Source organism: Dermacentor albipictus, unplaced genomic scaffold (genome assembly GCF_038994185.2).
Source record: "Dermacentor albipictus isolate Rhodes 1998 colony unplaced genomic scaffold, USDA_Dalb.pri_finalv2 scaffold_16, whole genome shotgun sequence".
Taxonomy (NCBI): Eukaryota; Metazoa; Arthropoda; class Arachnida; order Ixodida; family Ixodidae; genus Dermacentor; species Dermacentor albipictus.
In genome coordinates this window covers 2,477,523-2,494,086 of record NW_027225570.1, presented here as the reverse complement: position 1 = coordinate 2,494,086, position 16,564 = coordinate 2,477,523, and the positions used below count along the sequence as shown (strand labels likewise).

At 52.0% G+C, this 16,564-nt stretch overlaps 1 protein-coding gene across 2 annotated transcripts in view; it reads left to right on the top strand.

The window, feature by feature from the left end:
• Positions 1 to 16,564, top strand: part of LOC135899653 (leucine-rich repeat-containing protein 24-like) — a 293,594-nt gene that overhangs the window by 66,384 nt on the left and 210,646 nt on the right. Inside the window, exon 1 of one of the 2 annotated variants that reach the window (XM_065428965.1) lies at positions 437 to 1,122. The exons of the other annotated variant lie outside the window; for it this stretch is intronic. Coding sequence (XP_065285037.1) covers positions 449 to 1,122 — 674 coding nt within the window. The 5' untranslated portion in view covers positions 437 to 448. Of the gene's footprint in view, positions 1 to 436; positions 1,123 to 16,564 lie in introns of those variants that run through there. 2 annotated transcript variants of the gene reach the window in all.

Below are 16,564 nucleotides of genomic sequence, written 5' to 3'. Positions count from 1 at the left end.
CAGCATCGAGCGTGACAGCGCGACGACGACGGTGGCGCTGATGAGCTCCTTGAGCGCCCTTGCTGTCGGAATGAAATAAACTCTGGCGGTGACGATTCGTTCCTTAAGGTACCACTGCTCCGACGCCTTGTCCGGTGCAATAGGCTCTAGCGGAACTCGTGCTGTGTTTTCTAATGTGGATGAGAGACCGCAATGCCTTTTACCAGCGCTGCTGAAACCTCAACCTGGACTGAGCAGTTCTCCGAGCGAAATTCAGGGACACTGGGCAACGGCGCTAATTTGCTTATCTCGCCGCGTTCGAACGAGGTCATGGCTCGCACAGCCTCGCCGAGGTGCGCGCCGGCCGCGCCTCTCCCCGTTGTCGGCGCCCGATAAGGCAAGCTCGCAGAAGCCGCAACTGCGGAGGGGGGGCATTGTTCTTTGAAATCGCATCGCCGACTGACGAACGATGCGGCGGCTGACTTCTCCCGCCGGCGTCCTCGTAGTGGCCGCTGCTCTGCTGGCCGCCGCCCAAGCACGCAAGCAGGCGTCATGCCCGCAGGCAGCGTTCCTCATGCCCTGCCGATGCATCGAAGCCAGCATCGGACTGCGGATCCTGTGCAGCGGCATACGTAGCACGCATCACCTGGAAGTGCCGTTCAGCTATTTGCGTGCGTACGATCTAAACGCGCTGACGCTCCAGCACGTCAATTTCTCCATAACGGTGGACCTCTTCAAAGGCCTCAACGTGGTGACGATTAAAATCTTGCATTCCACATTCCGGGTCTCTCCCATGCAAGGCCACAACGATGCCACCATCATTTTCGGGAGCATGCTGCAGGGCCTCGACGTTCGCCACACGGACCTCGACTTGGGCGATGCTCACCTGGGTGCGACGGACAGTCTGAGGCACGTCATGGTCGACACCAGCACCATCGAAGTGCTGCGGAGAAACTGGTTTCACGGATTGATGCGGCTCAAGACTTTCTCCATTGAGAACACGCGAATAGAACGCGTCGAAGACGAGGCTCTTTCGGGACTGGACAGTGTGGAAGAGATCAAGCTTCCTTCGAATCGACTGCAGAAAGTGCGCCGGACGTACTTTCCGCAACTGGCCTCCAATCTGCGTCATCTAGATCTCAGGTAATGTGGTCTAAACTTAGGCTCCTCACAATCACTGCAACGCGAATTCACGAGCGTTTGGTGCGATATCAAATACAGTGCACTTCATGTGCGACAGCATGCTCACGACGCATCTAGTCATGATGCTAAAGTATGCAAAACATGATCTCGATTAGACGATGAGGACAACAGGATATAGCGGCGAGATAGCTAATATTTAGCGGGAGCGCGCGCCGTACATTAGGATGCCTCTATGTATTTGAGTCTGCGTCAGAGAAATCCTTAGGCTTTTTGTCATTCTAGTGGCCTTCGTGAGCTATATCGCCATGAGACTAACCTTTTTTTATTATAGATAATAGCCATACATAGACAAACATAACAACAAGAACAAAGAAAATTGAAGAGCGATGAAGAAAGCACAAATAACACCAACTAGGGTGAAGAAATAATCAAAGGCTTCACGTTTCGGCCCTCAACACTGAAGCCTTGTTCAGACAGCAAACGCGTTTCGCACAATGGGACGCGACGCTTGTAGTAATTTTTCTCCTTGGCCGTCATCACTTCATTTTCGTTTTTCAAGATTCTTCGCGACTAGATGACATTTGCTCAGATTCTCGACTTCAACATGACGCAATAGTTTACATATTCAAAGCATAAATCAAAGAACCGATTCGCAATCCTACCGTGAAATTAATTACAACAATATTAATTACAATATTGTGTTGTATTTTTCATGGAGGCAGGTACACCTGATTCTAATCCCTTGCAATCCTCGCTACAAATGATTGTGAACAAGCAGTCGTCGTAAAAGAAGGTAGGTTAACATTACTATAGTAATGGAGCCACGCGAGTGAACTGGTGCCGCAAGTGTAGGGACTGAAAGCATGGTTACCCAATATATTGCTACGGGGTATGTTCCCACTGACGAAGAGCTGAGCAGGAAGAAGACGACGACAACGATTGGAGGCTAGCGCGGGCTGTTGCCTCTTGGCCAAGTGCGGCGTATTACGTTGTAAATATACTTGTATATAGCTTTTCATTTGCGTCTTCTTACGTAACATATCTGGTGGAGGTGGACGTTCCCTGTACCTCGTCACGGAGCTTCGCAGTGGACGGTACGTCGAGCCTAGCTTCATGGCTCCCGGCAATGACAATTCGACTCAGCCGCCTCCGACCCCCCCTGCCACTTCGACGACCTACATCTCTCTCCCTGCTCCTCGTGATCCTGGCGTATTCTCGGGCAAAGATGGGGACGACGTCGGCGACTGGATCAGCCTGTGCGAACACGTCAGCCGCAATAACCGGTGGGACCCTACTATCATGCTCGCCAACGTAGTCTTTTACCTCGGTGGCACACCTGGAGTTTGGTTTCGGACGCACGAAGAGGAGCTCACCAGTTGGGATTCGTTCAAGCAAAAGCTCCGAGACTTGTTCGGCAACCCCTACGGTCACAAACTTGCCGCGCAGAAGGCGCTTTCCGGCCGTGTGCAGACGTCAACAGAGCCCTATGTCACGTACATTCAGGACGTCCTGGCTCTGTGCCGCAAAGTTGATGCACACATGCCTGAGTCAGACAAGGTATCCCACATCCTCAAAGGCATTGCCGATGACGCCTTCAACTTGCTCGTATTCAACAACGTCGCGACGGTGGATGCTGTTAACAAAGAGTGCCGCCGCCTGGAACTCGCTAAAAGCAGACGTATCGATCAGCAGTTTGCCCGTCTGCCCAACACCCCAGCGACTTCTTCCTGTGCCGACGCTCCTCGTCCCAACAACACCGGCGATATTACCAAGATCGTTCGGCGTGAGCTTGAGGCCGCCTATCCGGCTGCCTTCGACTCCAGCCCCACCAACGCACCGGCAGTCACGGTTTCCCTGATCCAGGCAGTTGTCCGCCAGGAGTTCGAAAACATGGGCCTTCACACCATCTGCTCGGCCCATCACCCTGATACCCATCCGGCTTCTTCGATTCCGCCCCGTCCCGCATCGTCTTACCCACCACGTTTCCGCAACCCAGCTGAATGGCGCACTGCTGACGACAAGCCCATTTGTTTTCACTGCCGTCGCATCGGGCACATTTCTCGGCACTGTCGAAGTCGCTGGACTTCCCCGACCCGGTCTGCTTATACTGCCTATTCTCGCCCCTCGGGTGGCCCTTCTCGTCCTTATGCCGCACGCTCCGATAATGCCGCCACTGACTCTCCTGCGCCGAACCGCCCCTATTCTCGTTCACCTTCGCCCCAAGGACGACAATCTCGCTCTCCCCAGCCCCGTCGCTCCTTTTCGCCGACTCCCTTCGGACGCCGCTCCCAGCCGGAAAACTGAATGATGCAGCGCCTCGAGGTGACGCTGCATTGCTCCCTACGCCGCCAAATCCTCCACTGACGTTGCCCACTCATCTGAACCTTCTTGACGTGCAAGTCGACGGTGTTCCTGTATCTGCTCTTATAGACACTGGAGCGCATTTGTCGGTAATGAGCGCGGACTTTCGTACCCGCCTGAAAAAAATAATCACGCCCGCCACGACGCTTGTTGTCCGTGTCGCCGATGGCGGAACAGCCCCCGTAATTGGTATGTGTGCCGCCCGCGTCTCCTTCGCCGATCGCTCAACAGTCGTGCTATTCACAGTCATCGCCCACTGTCCCCACGACATCATCTTCGGCTTAGACTTCCTCTCCGCACATTCTGCTCTCATTGATTGTTCCGCCAGTACTCTCCGCCTTGACCTGCCTGTTCTGGATCCCGCTGAACCACACCCCAGTCGCCTCAGTTCCGTCGACTTTGTTCGCTTGCCACCTACGGCACTGACTTACGTTGACCTAGTGTCATCCCCACCAGTGCCCGACGGTCACTATATCGCGGCTCCTATACAAGACGTCCTCCTTACACACGGGATCACGGTACCTCATACCGTTTTATCTATTACGGCTAATTGCGTCTGCCTGCCAGTGGTCAATTTTGGCTTGACGACACAAGTGCTGCCCCGCGGGATGTCTCTGGCCCAGTAGCGCCTTGTCTGTCGTACATGTGTTCTAAGTAGCGCCTTGTCTGTCGTACATGTGTTCTAAGTAGCGCCTTGTCTGTCGTACATGTGTTCTTTCGTCCGCGTATTCGTAGCGCTCATTTCATCAAGCCAGCTTTGCTCATTCGACGATCACTCAATAGCATCTATTGAGGTAGACAGCAATTCAGCCGATCCTCCTCTACCATCTCAGTCGACACCTTGCACCATCGCCGACTTACAGAAAATGATTGCGCCCGACATGCCGTCCGAGCACGCTCGTGAGCTCTACCGCGTTCTGCTTTCCTACAGCGATATTTTTTACTTTAACGATCGTCCTTTGGCCCAAACTACAACTGTTAAACATCGCATTAATACCGGCGATGCCCCTCCTATTCATCGCCGCCCGTATCGAGTGTCACCGGTTGAGCGTCAAGTTATTCACGCTGAAGTTCGCAAAATACTTGCCAATAACATCATACAACCTTCATGTAGTCCATGGGCGTCACCGGTTGTACTGGTAAAAAAGAAGGATGGTTCATGGCGCTTTTGCGTGGATTATCGGCACCTTAACAGGGTTAGCAAAAAGGACGTGTATCCCCTACCTCGGATCGATGACGCCCTTGACTGCCTCCATGGTGCTCGCTACTTCTCTTCTATTGACCTCCGCTCCGGCTACTGGCAGATTGCTGTGGACGATCTCGACCGCGAGAAGACTGCTTTTGTAACTCCGGACGGTCTTTATCAATTCAAAGTAATGCCGTTTGGTCTATGTAACGCTCCTGCCACTTTTGAACGCATGATGGACTCCCTTCTTCACGGTTTCAAATGGTCCACATGCCTGTGCTACTTGGACGACGTCATAGTATTCTCCCCAACGTTCGCTACGCACCTCGAGCGCCTCTCGGCAGTCCTGGACGTTTTTCGTCGCGCCGGTCTGCAACTGAACGCATCGAAGTGCCAATTCGGCCGTCGCCAGATTACCGTCCTTGGGCATCTCGTTGACGCGAACGGAGTGCAACCGGACCCAGGCAAGATCCATGCTGTTACGCACTTTCCTGTTCCGACGTGTGTCAAGGATGTGCGCAGCTTCATCGGCCTTTGTTCCTACTTCCGCCGTTTCGTGAAAAATTTCGCGGCCATAGCACGACCACTAACCGAGCTTTTGAAAAAAGACGCCCCTTTCCTGTGGGGCGTTAACGAGGCCTCTGCATTCTCGCATCTAATCGACGTTCTCACAACGCCTCCCGTTCTGGCCCATTTCGATCCGTCTGCGCCTACCGAAGTTCGTACTGATGCCAGCGGTCACGGAATTGGCGCAGTACTGGCACAACGCCAGCGCGGCAACGACCGTGTTATCGCTTACGCCAGCAGGCTCCTCTCACCCGCGGAGCGCAACTATTCCATCACTGAGCGTGAGTGTCTGGCCCTAGTTTGGGCGGTTGCGAAGTTCCGCCCATACTTATATGGCCGACCCTTTTCCGTTATCACAGACCATCACGCGCTTTGTATGTTATGCTCATTGAAAGACCCTTCAGGAAGACTTGGTCGCTGGGCCCTACGCCTCCAAGAATATTCGTTCTCTGTCACCTACAAATCTGGCCGACTACACAAGGACGCTGACTGCCTGTCTCGCTACCCGGTAGACGAGCCTGACGACGCCGACAGTCGTACCGCCGACGGCATTTTCTCTGTGTCTGCCTTCGTTAACATCGCCGATGAGCAGTACCGAGACCTATCGCTGCGAGTACTCATCGAGCGTCTGCGCTCTACACCTAACGACGCATCCGTTCGCCGATATGTCCTCCAGGGCGACATTCTGTACCAAAGGAACTTCCTCCCTGACGGATCTGATCTTCTTCTTGTCGTGCCAAAACATCTACGACAGACTGTGCTCTTTGAGATGCATGACGCACCTACTGCAGGCCATCTTGGCGTAACCCGCACGTACGACCGCGTCCGCCGCCGCTTCTATTGGCCTGGTCTCGCTCGCTCTGTCCGACACTATGTTGCTGCCTGTGATACCTGCCAGCGTCGGAAAACACCTCAGGTGCTACCTGCCGGTCATCTCCAGCCGATCACTGTCCCTGTGGAACCGTTCTTTCGTGTTGGATTAGACCTCCTCGGTGCCTTTCCCACGTCATCCTCTGGGAACAAATGGGTAGCCGTCGCAACTGACTACGCCACCCGATACGCTATCACGCGGGCTCTCCCTACCAGTTGCGCCACTGACGTCGCGGACTTTCTATTGCGGGACATTATCTTACTTCATGGCGCCCCGCGACAGCTGCTCACTGACCGTGGTCGTAACTTCCTCTCGAAAGTTATCGCCGACATCGTACGTTCCTGCTCCACTCAACACAAGCTGACTACCTCATACCATCCTCAAACCAATGGCCTGACAGAGCGGTTAAACCGTACTCTCACCGATATGCTGTCAAAGTACGTTTCCAAGGACCACCGCGACTGGGACATTGCCCTTCCTTACGTCACATTCGCTTATAATTCTTCCCGGCACGACACCGCCGGATTTTCTCCCTTTTATCTGCTCTACGGTCGCGAACCGACCTTGCCCCTTGACACGGCACTTCCTCGTACTTCGATCTCAACAAGCGAGTATGCGCGCGACGCCATCGCTCTCGCCGACCATGCACGCCAGCTTGCCCGTGCTCGACTGACGGACTCGCAAACCACTCAGCAGCGTCAGTACAACGCCCGCCACCGTGACGTACAGTTTTCGCCTGGTGCGCTCGTGCTCTTGTGGTCGCCCTCTCGTCACGTCGGACTTTCACAAAAGCTCCTTTCGCGATACACAGGACCCTACCGCGTGCTGCGCCAGGTGACGCCTGTGACTTATGAAATTGCTCCTGTGAGCTCAACCTCGTCATCTACTCTGGCGTCTAGTGATGTCGTGCACGTCAGTAGGCTCAAGAGCTACTACACTGCTTCAGAGTCCAGCCTTTAGTCGCTCCGGGACGGCGCTTTTGCCGCCGGGGGTAGTGCTACGGGGTATGTTCCCACTGACGAAGAGCTCAGCAGGAAGAAGACGACAACGATTGGAGGCTAGCGCGGGCTGTTGCCTCTTGGCCAAGTGCGGCGTATTACGTTGTAAATATACTTGTATATAGCTTTTCATTTGCGTCTTCTTACGTAACAATATAAAAAGGAACGTCACTACAGTCGGGGATGGGAGGGTGAGGACAGCTCTCACTTTTGTAACGATAGCAGCGCTATCAAAAGAAACGAACGAAAGAATTTTCGACTGCTTTAATAGCGTGTATCACCATAATGTTGCAAAAGTGACATACAGGCGAGCGTATTAAGGCATTAGCATTCCTAGGGTACCTGACGCACTTTCCCGGAGGATATCTATGTTTCTATGCATCTAACCGCTTTTTCGCCTGCCTGGTTCGCTTGGTGGTCCGTGGTCAAATGGGTAGCACATCGGGCTGCTGATAATGATGTGCCAGTAAATGTGTACCAGTCATCAATGAACGTCTTTCAGGCTAACTTCGGTAACTAGATATGTGCCACAGGGAACGTGCCTTTCTACAATGCCAAAAAAGTCCTTTAAATATTACCGATTTTGAGCGGAATCGAGCCTAGGTCAAAAAGGCTCCACGACGACAGCAATCCGACGCACCGCAAAAGGACCGGGCACGTGCCGCTTTCTCAACGAACGACTTTCGGGACAACGCTTCAGTGAGCTGCGCCGTGAATCCACTGGGCAAGTGACACTGCGGCAAAGCGAGGGAACAATCCTCAGCGTTCGCAGGCGCCGACACGCAACGCTTCTCGTCTCGGAAGCAACGCGCGCTTTCTCGGCAGTGACACTGGATGACGTAACGTCTCGAGAAAGAAGGGCGAGAGAGGAGCCCAGTTCACGCAAGACTCGTTTTTCAGCGTTCGCGTGCATTTCAGAGGTTTCGCGGCGCCACCGCTAGATGGCACCGAGGGTTCTAACCCAAACGTGAAAGAAGAATCTGGCTTCAGTACACGCCTCGTGCATAACCCGTTTCGATGGTGGCGATACGTTGCGCCGCTATACTGATTAAATGCTAAATGCATTAACGTCGACAGTCGCCGTGAGGTGGGTTCCGCCGAGTTTTCTGGCTAGGGTCGGAACTACTTAAAGTGGCAATTTTAGTATTGGTGAGGAAAAAGAAAATATGCAGATCCCACGCACTGTGCAAATCGATGTAAAGGAAATTTTTTGCCCTGGTTGCTTTGACCGACGATAATTAGTGGTGTTATTGACGGTGAATCTTCAATTTCTTCAACGTTCAGTCTAACATGAGAGTGGTGAGTTGATGTTAACCTTTAGCTTGCGTGCACCACTGCTGTTTGTCTGCGTAGTACACAGAACACACAGGGAGAGGTGTTTGCTTAAGGCGTTGTTGCGCGCCATATTTCATAATTTCCGAGAGGGTTGAGCATAGTCATTGCCTGCCATGAAACGTCGCATTGTGGCAGAAGTATCAAACTTGCATTGGATTATGGCACTGTATGTGCGAAAACCACAATCGGAATATGAGGTAAGCCGTAGTGGCGGATATCGGATTAATTTTGACACAGTGATGTTGTTTAACATGTCCCAAAATCAAAGTGCACGGGTGTTTTCTATTTCGCCCCCGTCGAAATGCGGCTGCTGTGGTTGGGATCAAAGCCACGGCCTCTAGCAATGCCATAGCCGCAAAGCTGCCGCGGCGGGCACAGAGGCGTTGATTTCACGGTCGACCGCTTCCATAGTGTCGCATGGACCCTGCGGTGCGCGTTAATTTGCCTTTAATTGTCCTGCGTAATTTGTCCGCTTGACATATTTGCATGGTCTTTATTTTTCAGCAATAGCAGGGACGTACTGTACCGCACCTTGAACTTAAGCTTATCCAGTTTCCCCTCAACCCCTGTCGTATAGAAGCAGGGTTTCCTTGCCTTCTCGTCACCTCCCCCCTCTCTCTGTATGGGAACTGCCTCTTCTCCTCCCTCCTCTCTACAGTTCTACCTGCGTCCCCTGCGGGGCAGCCGCCGCCGCGTCTCTTTCACCCTTCTTTCAATTCCCTCTCCCTCTTGTGCAGCGCGGTTGACGTGTCCTCATCTGAGAGAGAGTTACTGCGCTGCACTTTACCCCAATTTTTCCTCCCACCAACAAGAACCTCTCTCTCTCACCCGTTAGTAGAAGTAGAAGCACTGCAGTTTCTTAAAAAATTAAATTATGGGGTTTTACGTGCCAAAACCACTTTCTGATTATGAGGCACGCCGTAGTGGAGGACTCCGGAAATTTCGACCACCTGGGGTTCTTTAACGTGCACCTAAATCTAAGTACACGGGTGTTTTCGCATTTCGCCCCCATCGAAATGCGGCCGCCGTGGCCGGGATTCGATCCCGCGACCTCGTGCTCAGCAGCCTAACACCATAGCCACTGAGCAACCACGGCGGGTGCACTGCAGTTTCTGCGCTGTTATTGAGGGGGGTCACTGATAATTACAGCCGTCAAGAGGCTAAAGCGTCGACGCCCAGGGCGATCCAGAGGGCATCATGAGCATTGGACGCGGTTGAGTACAAACAAGTTTCTCGCGTAGGCTTTCCTTTGTGACTCCCGTCATGTATAAGCACGGTCTTAACCTCCCCCCGACGCGACGCGGTGTGCCAGATAGCAGCAGACACAGCAGCAGCAGCAGCAGCAGCAGCAGCAGCAGCAGCAGCGGCGGCGGCGGCGGCAGTGGGAAAGTCGAAGACGCAAAGAAAGCTTCACTTTAAAACTACTTCTTCAGATAGTCTAATGTTCGGTTAGTTTAAGCTAATATGCACCCATGTTACAATGGAACGTGTTTAGTTATGTGCACACCAAGGTAGCCTTAAGTTGTGCCGGCTAGCAAGGGGGATGGTTAATGAAACAAAACAAGCGATACGTCGTGCAGTGTTTCCAACTACACTACTTGGTGTTATTTTCCATGGCGGATATGCGTTGAATTACACAGAGACATAAAAAAAAATTGGAGGACGCTTAAGCTTCGCCTTCAAGAGTGGAACGCGACAGCGTTCCCGTCGACCCGCCAAGGGGTATAAGACAATGCGCTACGGCGCAGCGATCACTTATGAGGCGCCCCGCATCGGGCTTAGCGCCCACCTATCACGCGCGGGGCGTCGAGCAACGCAGCGTTCGGCGCGGCAACGAAACGTGCGCCTGAGCAAAGGGTACGAACCAAAGAACTCGGTGTCTCGGAGGGGGAAACGATCTACGCCAGCCAAACGTCGTGATCGGCGCGGGCAGAGAGATAGATAGATAGTAATCTAAAGAAAGGAACGGCGCTTGATTCTGCAACCCGCGTGGGAGCACGGCGAAGCGTCGTCAGGGGAGAGGGAGTCGGGACCGCGACGCGCCCGGCACCGGTTCCGATGCGAGCGCGGCGCGCCTCCTGTCGGGGCAGCGCCGTACATTGAGAGGAGGCGGTCTTCTGTGTTTGCCGCAAGATGGTTCTGCGTGTGCGGTAAGCGCAGAAGAAATGTAGCGGAAACGTACTTCGCTACTCGTGTAACTGCGACTTCTGTAAGTTACATGCTCATAATTACCGATATACATCGCAATATAACTTTTATGCGAAGCATATTACGAGGGCTCAACCCAGCTCCTCAGGCGCGGCGGTGACCATGAAATCACGTGACACCGTGACGTCACGACAGAGGAGAAGTGGCTTTGGCTCAACTCTTGCAAGACGGGCTGGGTGGGAATCGAACCAGGGTCTCCGGAGTGTGGGACGGAGACGCTACCACTGAGCCACGAGTACAACGCTTCAAAGCGGTACAAAAGCGCCTCTAGTGAATGCGGTGTTGCCTTAGAAACGCGCTGTTTCTAAGGCGTGCGTCTCTTGCTCAGGCGCACATTTCGTTGCCGCGCCGAACGCTGCTTTGCTCGACGCTCACCGCGTCCAATGCGGGACGCGTAGTCGCTGCCCTGTAGCCCATTGTCTTACACCCCTTGGCGGGTCGACGGGAACGCTGTCGCGTTCCACTCTTGAAGGCGAAGAAGTAATGCATGAGTTGTTTCTTCGTCTAGCCGAACCAAATATAGCCAAGCAACAGCAGTTCACCAGGCTAAACAGTGGTTCAACAACTAAAAATTGGAGGACGCTTAAGCTTCGCCTTCAAGAGTGGGACGCGACAGCGTTCCCGTCGACCCGCCAAGGGGTATAAGACAATGCGCTACGGCACAGCAATCACTTACGATGCGCCCCGCATCGGACTTAGCGCCCACCTATCACGCGGTGAACGTCGAGCAACGCAGCGTTCGGCGCGACAACGAAACGTGCGCCTGAGCGAACGAAACGAACCAAAGAACTCGGTGTCTCGGAGGGGAAACGATCTACGCCAGCCAAACGTCGTGATCGGCACGGGCAGAGAGATAGATAGTAATCTAAACCGGAAGCACGGCGAAGCGTCGTCAGGGGAGAGGGAGTCCCGCGACGCGCCTGGCAGCGGTCCCAATGCGCGCGCGGCGCGCCTCCTGTCGGGGCAGCGCCGTACATTGAGAGGAGGGGGTCTTCTGTGTTTGCCGCAAGATGGCTCTGCGTGTGCGGAAAGCGCAAAAGAAATGCAGCGGAAACGCACTTCGCAACTCGTGTAATTGTGACTTCTGTACGTTACATGTTCATAATTACCGATATACACCGCAGTATAACTTTCCACGGCTGGTTTCGAAGGCAACACCGCATTCACTAGAGGCGCGTTTGCACCGCTTGGAAGCATCGAACTCGTGGCTGAGTGGTAGCGTCTCTGTCTCACACTCCGGAGACCCGGGTTCGATTCCCACCGCGCCAATCTTGGAAGTTGCTTTTTATTTATGAAGCGCCTGCCGTGATTTATCGCTCACGGTCAACGCCGCCGACGCCGACACCCGACGCCGACGACACCGGCTTTTCTGCGACACGCTAACGTCTCCTTAACGCTATCGCGTTAAAAGAGACATAAAAGACTAGGAAAAACTAGGTGAGAAGCGGGACATTACTAACGTTTCAGCAGTGGGACCGCCTCTTGGGTAATAAGGCATGACAGTGAATCTCGCAGCACACACAGCTCGCCTCATTCACTTTTATAAAAAACACAAACTAATATCACCAAACCGGAGTCTATCTAGTAGGCTGTGTTCTTAGAAAATAATTTATCCTCAGATGCACAGTGGAACCTCAGGCCGACCTCTCGGCATTTCGTGTCATTACACTTCTTTCTCTCTCTCTCTTATTGAGCCGATTCTATGTATGGACCCGATGAAGTCATAGCTTTCGTGCCTTTATGGGTGCATAAAACACTACTTCTTAGTACTAAAACAGCAGGTGTTTAATTATCACACTTCGTATGTGGTCGCCAAGCACCGGCACAATCAAGTACCGTATTGGGCGCAACTGCAAATAAAGAAAAGTTACACTGACGTTTCCCTTTGTGAACGCGGGTGACGCCCAAGGGTATGGGTGCTACAGCGCATGCGACGCTATCGGCCCTCGGTGTGCCTTGACGGTCCGCATCGCAGATCGCATTCAATACAGGGCTCGCGCGGCCTCGTCATACGCAGCAGGCGCCGGAGTAGAACGCCTGCATGTAAACATTCGTTAATTAACTAAATTAAGAAGCACCGTGTGAGTGCGCTCATGGAAACATGAACGCAAAACACGAGTATCCGCTGTCACCCCCGGTTACCGCGGACTCGTCAAAACGCTGGCGTGAGAAATAGCGGCACCAGCAGCGAGCGCACTGGCCTTCGTGCATCTCTCGCTTTAACGCAAACTGTGCGGCGAGAACAGAGCTCATACAAAGCTACGAGCGATAGACCAACCCAGAGGTCCATGGCTCCAAAGCAAATCGCTTTCACGATAAAGCCCGCGCCATGGCGCACGGCTGAAGTACAACGCCCCCTCGCCCCTCCCCACCCCTGGCGGCATGCGTGCGCGACGGAAGACGGCGCACTAAGTTGAGCCGCCATCGTGGGCTCTGCATCGCACGCCTTCATTCCCACACAGCGTACGGCACGCGAGAGCGATGTTATCACGAGGCGAACCCGGTGCGTCCGCATCGCAAACAAAACCTGTAGCAACTAGTAGCAACCGCTTGAGGAGGTCAACCCAGCGCGTCTCCACCTTAGCGACGCTTCGTTTCTCCTTCCCTCCTCCACCACTTCGTTCAAGGTGACTTAATGGGACTGACAACCAATTTTTATGCCACCCATTTTTTCTTTAGTGCAATGGAAAGCTTACCGGTCAGAGTGTCTAATCATGAAGTGCTAACGCAGAAAACGCCGTGTAACATTTTTTTATCAGAACGTTTCCATCTCCAGTGAGGATATAATCGTTCACTGGAAGCATGCTGAAAACGGGGATAGGTGAGCGCGATAGCGATTATGCTGACAAGTGTGGCCGTGCTGTAACAAAGTATGATTTTGTTTATCAAGTGGATGTTCCTGCGATTTATGTTTGCCGAATTACTAAATTACTTCTGCGATAATAGCTACGTGTTTTTGTGGTTTGCTGTCCCACTGCTCTGGTATATAGCAAGTCAAAACGAAACCATTTGGATAGAAAACGAAACGATCCCTTTACACATGATATCGAGTTTAGCGTGTTGCCAGACCAACGCTTGTGTTTTTGATTTCCGAATCACATAATAATGCGTGAGTATGTAATAATATACCGACTGCAATTTTAAGCAATAATTATTATTTACTTATTAACAGTGGACTTACGCACAGTAATCTCATAGAATACATCTTAAGTACGAAGATTTCACCGCCAGGTCTCGCCGCTTACTGGTTTTTGAGACTTTCTTTGCCAATTTAAAATTTTATTTCCCTTTAAATAGCGAACAGCGTGCTGTATTCTATCACTATAAATCATGATCTTTTCATTTCCATCAACGTCTCACAACACATTCTGGCCAGTTCCTTTAAGGCCAAGCTCAATGAAGCGAGAAACCGACCATGGAGATCGCAGAGGCTCAATGAATACCGCAAATAGCGAGACTATCTACAACCAGCACGGGAAAATCAATCCTAGAAAAGATCATGATGAGCCACATTACGGATCCAGAGCAGTACACTAATGTTCATCAAGAATTCGCAGACAACATAATTGTCGCACCGCTACCCAGGAATATGCACCCAACACACAACATCATCAGGAGGATTGCACGAGCTGGAGCGTTAATCAAGAAAACGGTTAAAGTGGGCAGAGGGGCCTCCTTTGCTGATTCGTCTGCCTGCGAGGATTGAACAAAGTTCGTGGCGGCGGTAGTGCAGCACCAGGGCGAGTGCACCGACTGCGCCGCAGTTTACGCTTACAAACCTGAAGTCGCTGAACAAGTCGCCATTGCATTGGCGCTAACACATAATAGATACACAGAAATATATAGTGACTCGAAAACGGCTATTGCAGCTTTCAACAGGGGCAGGATTTTCCCACAGGATCCAAGGATAATTAAGACAAACAAATGTTACACATTACATTTATTGGTTCCCGGCGCACCTTGGTTCACATGGCGATATTCCCGTCGATCCAAATCGACCGGCCAACAGCGTCGCCCGCGAACTTACAGGCCGACAGACTTATATGGCTTTGATTCTGCTCGATTGGAGAACCTATAGAGAAATACGCTCATGACATAGAATAAAATTACAAAGCAATACTATGAGAACGAGGGAGTTTCCACCCGCTCACTATAGACTAAACACAGCACGAGCAGTTACACTTAGGCAATTGCAAGCACACTCCTATTATTCACCTCCTCAAATAAAGGAATGCATGGCATAACACTGAACACAAGAATATTACATGCAGAGCATGCAAAAAAGGACCTACTCACGCTTGACCATATACTCTGAGTGTGTGGGTCACTCGACCCTGACATTTCACGGAATCGGATTTCAGGAATGACTATATCTCACGATCATATGCCTCAAGTCCTGGCTGTTTAGTACGTCCCTAATAGTGCTAGGAGGCTTTACCTCCCGGTCCCAACATGGGACTAGCCAGGCAGGTGGCAACACTTTGTACAGGACCTCAATAAAGTTTTTTTTTCCTCCTGGTCCGACGAACTTTCGGCGGCCGCCGCTCGGCGATGGCGTCCAAGAATTGGCTGCTCGCCTCCGATTCCCTCGACCCCGACATTCGTCGCCCAGCAAACCGCCGCCACCGGAAGTCGTAGCACGTGGCGGAGAGCGTCGACCAATCGGACCCGAGCTCAGAGGCTGGCGTCTGCCGGAGGGCGTTTTGTTTGTTGACGCTTGGCTACGATTGCACCTCCGTCGTAACATAAATACCTAGCTTTCCGCGTTTCCTCTATTGCAGGGAACGCTCGAAGGCGGACGCTGACGGGATAAAAAGTCAGCTGTGCGAACGGAGCCAGCGGTAAACAAACACAGGCTCACAGACGAGAGATCATCATCATCATCATCATCATCATCATCATCATCATCATTATCATCATCATCAGCCTGGTTACGCCGACTGCAGGGCAAAGGCCTCTCCCATATTTCTCCAACAACCCCGGTCATGTACTAATTGTGGCCATGCCGTCACTGCAAATTTCTTAATCTCATCCGCCCACCTAACTTTCTGCCATCCCCTGCTATGCTTCCCTTCCCTTGGAATCCAGTCCGTAACCCTTAATGACCATCGGTTATCTTCCCTCCTCATTACATGTCCTGCCCATGCCCATTTCTTTTTCTTGATTTCAACTAAGATGTCATTGACTCGCGTTTGTTCCCTCACCCAATCTGCTCTTTTCTTATCCCTTAACGTTACACCTATCATTCTTCTTTCCATAGCTCGTTGCGTCGTCCTCAATTTGTGTAGAACCCTTTTCGTAAGCCTCCAGGTTTCTGCCCCGTAGGTGAGTACTGGTAAGACACAGCTATTATATACTTTTCTTTTGAGGGATAATGGCAACCTGCTGTTCATGATCTGAGAATGCCTGCCAAACGCACCCCAGCCCAGTCTTATTCTTCTTATTATTTTCGTCTCATGATCCGGATCCGCCGTCACCCTAAGTAGATGTATTCCCTTACGACTTCCAGTGCCTCGCTGCCTATTGTAAATTGCTGTTCTCTTCCGAAGCTGCTAAACATTACTTTAGTTTTCTGCAGATTAATTTTTAGACCCACTCTTCTGCTTTGCCTCTCCAGGTCAGTGAGCATGCATTGCAGTTGGTCCCCTGAGTTACTAAGCAAGGCAATATCATCAGCGAATCGCAAGTTACTAAGGTTTTCTCCATTAACCTTTATCCCCATTTCTTCCCAATCCAGGTCTCTGAATACATCCTGTAAACACGCTGTGAATAGCATTGGAGAGATCGTATCTCCCTGCCTGACGCCTTTCTTTATTGGGATTTTGTTGCTTTCTTTATGGAGGACTACGGTGGCTGTGGAGCCGCTATAGATATTTTTCAGTATTTTTACATATGGCTCGTCTACACCCTGATTCC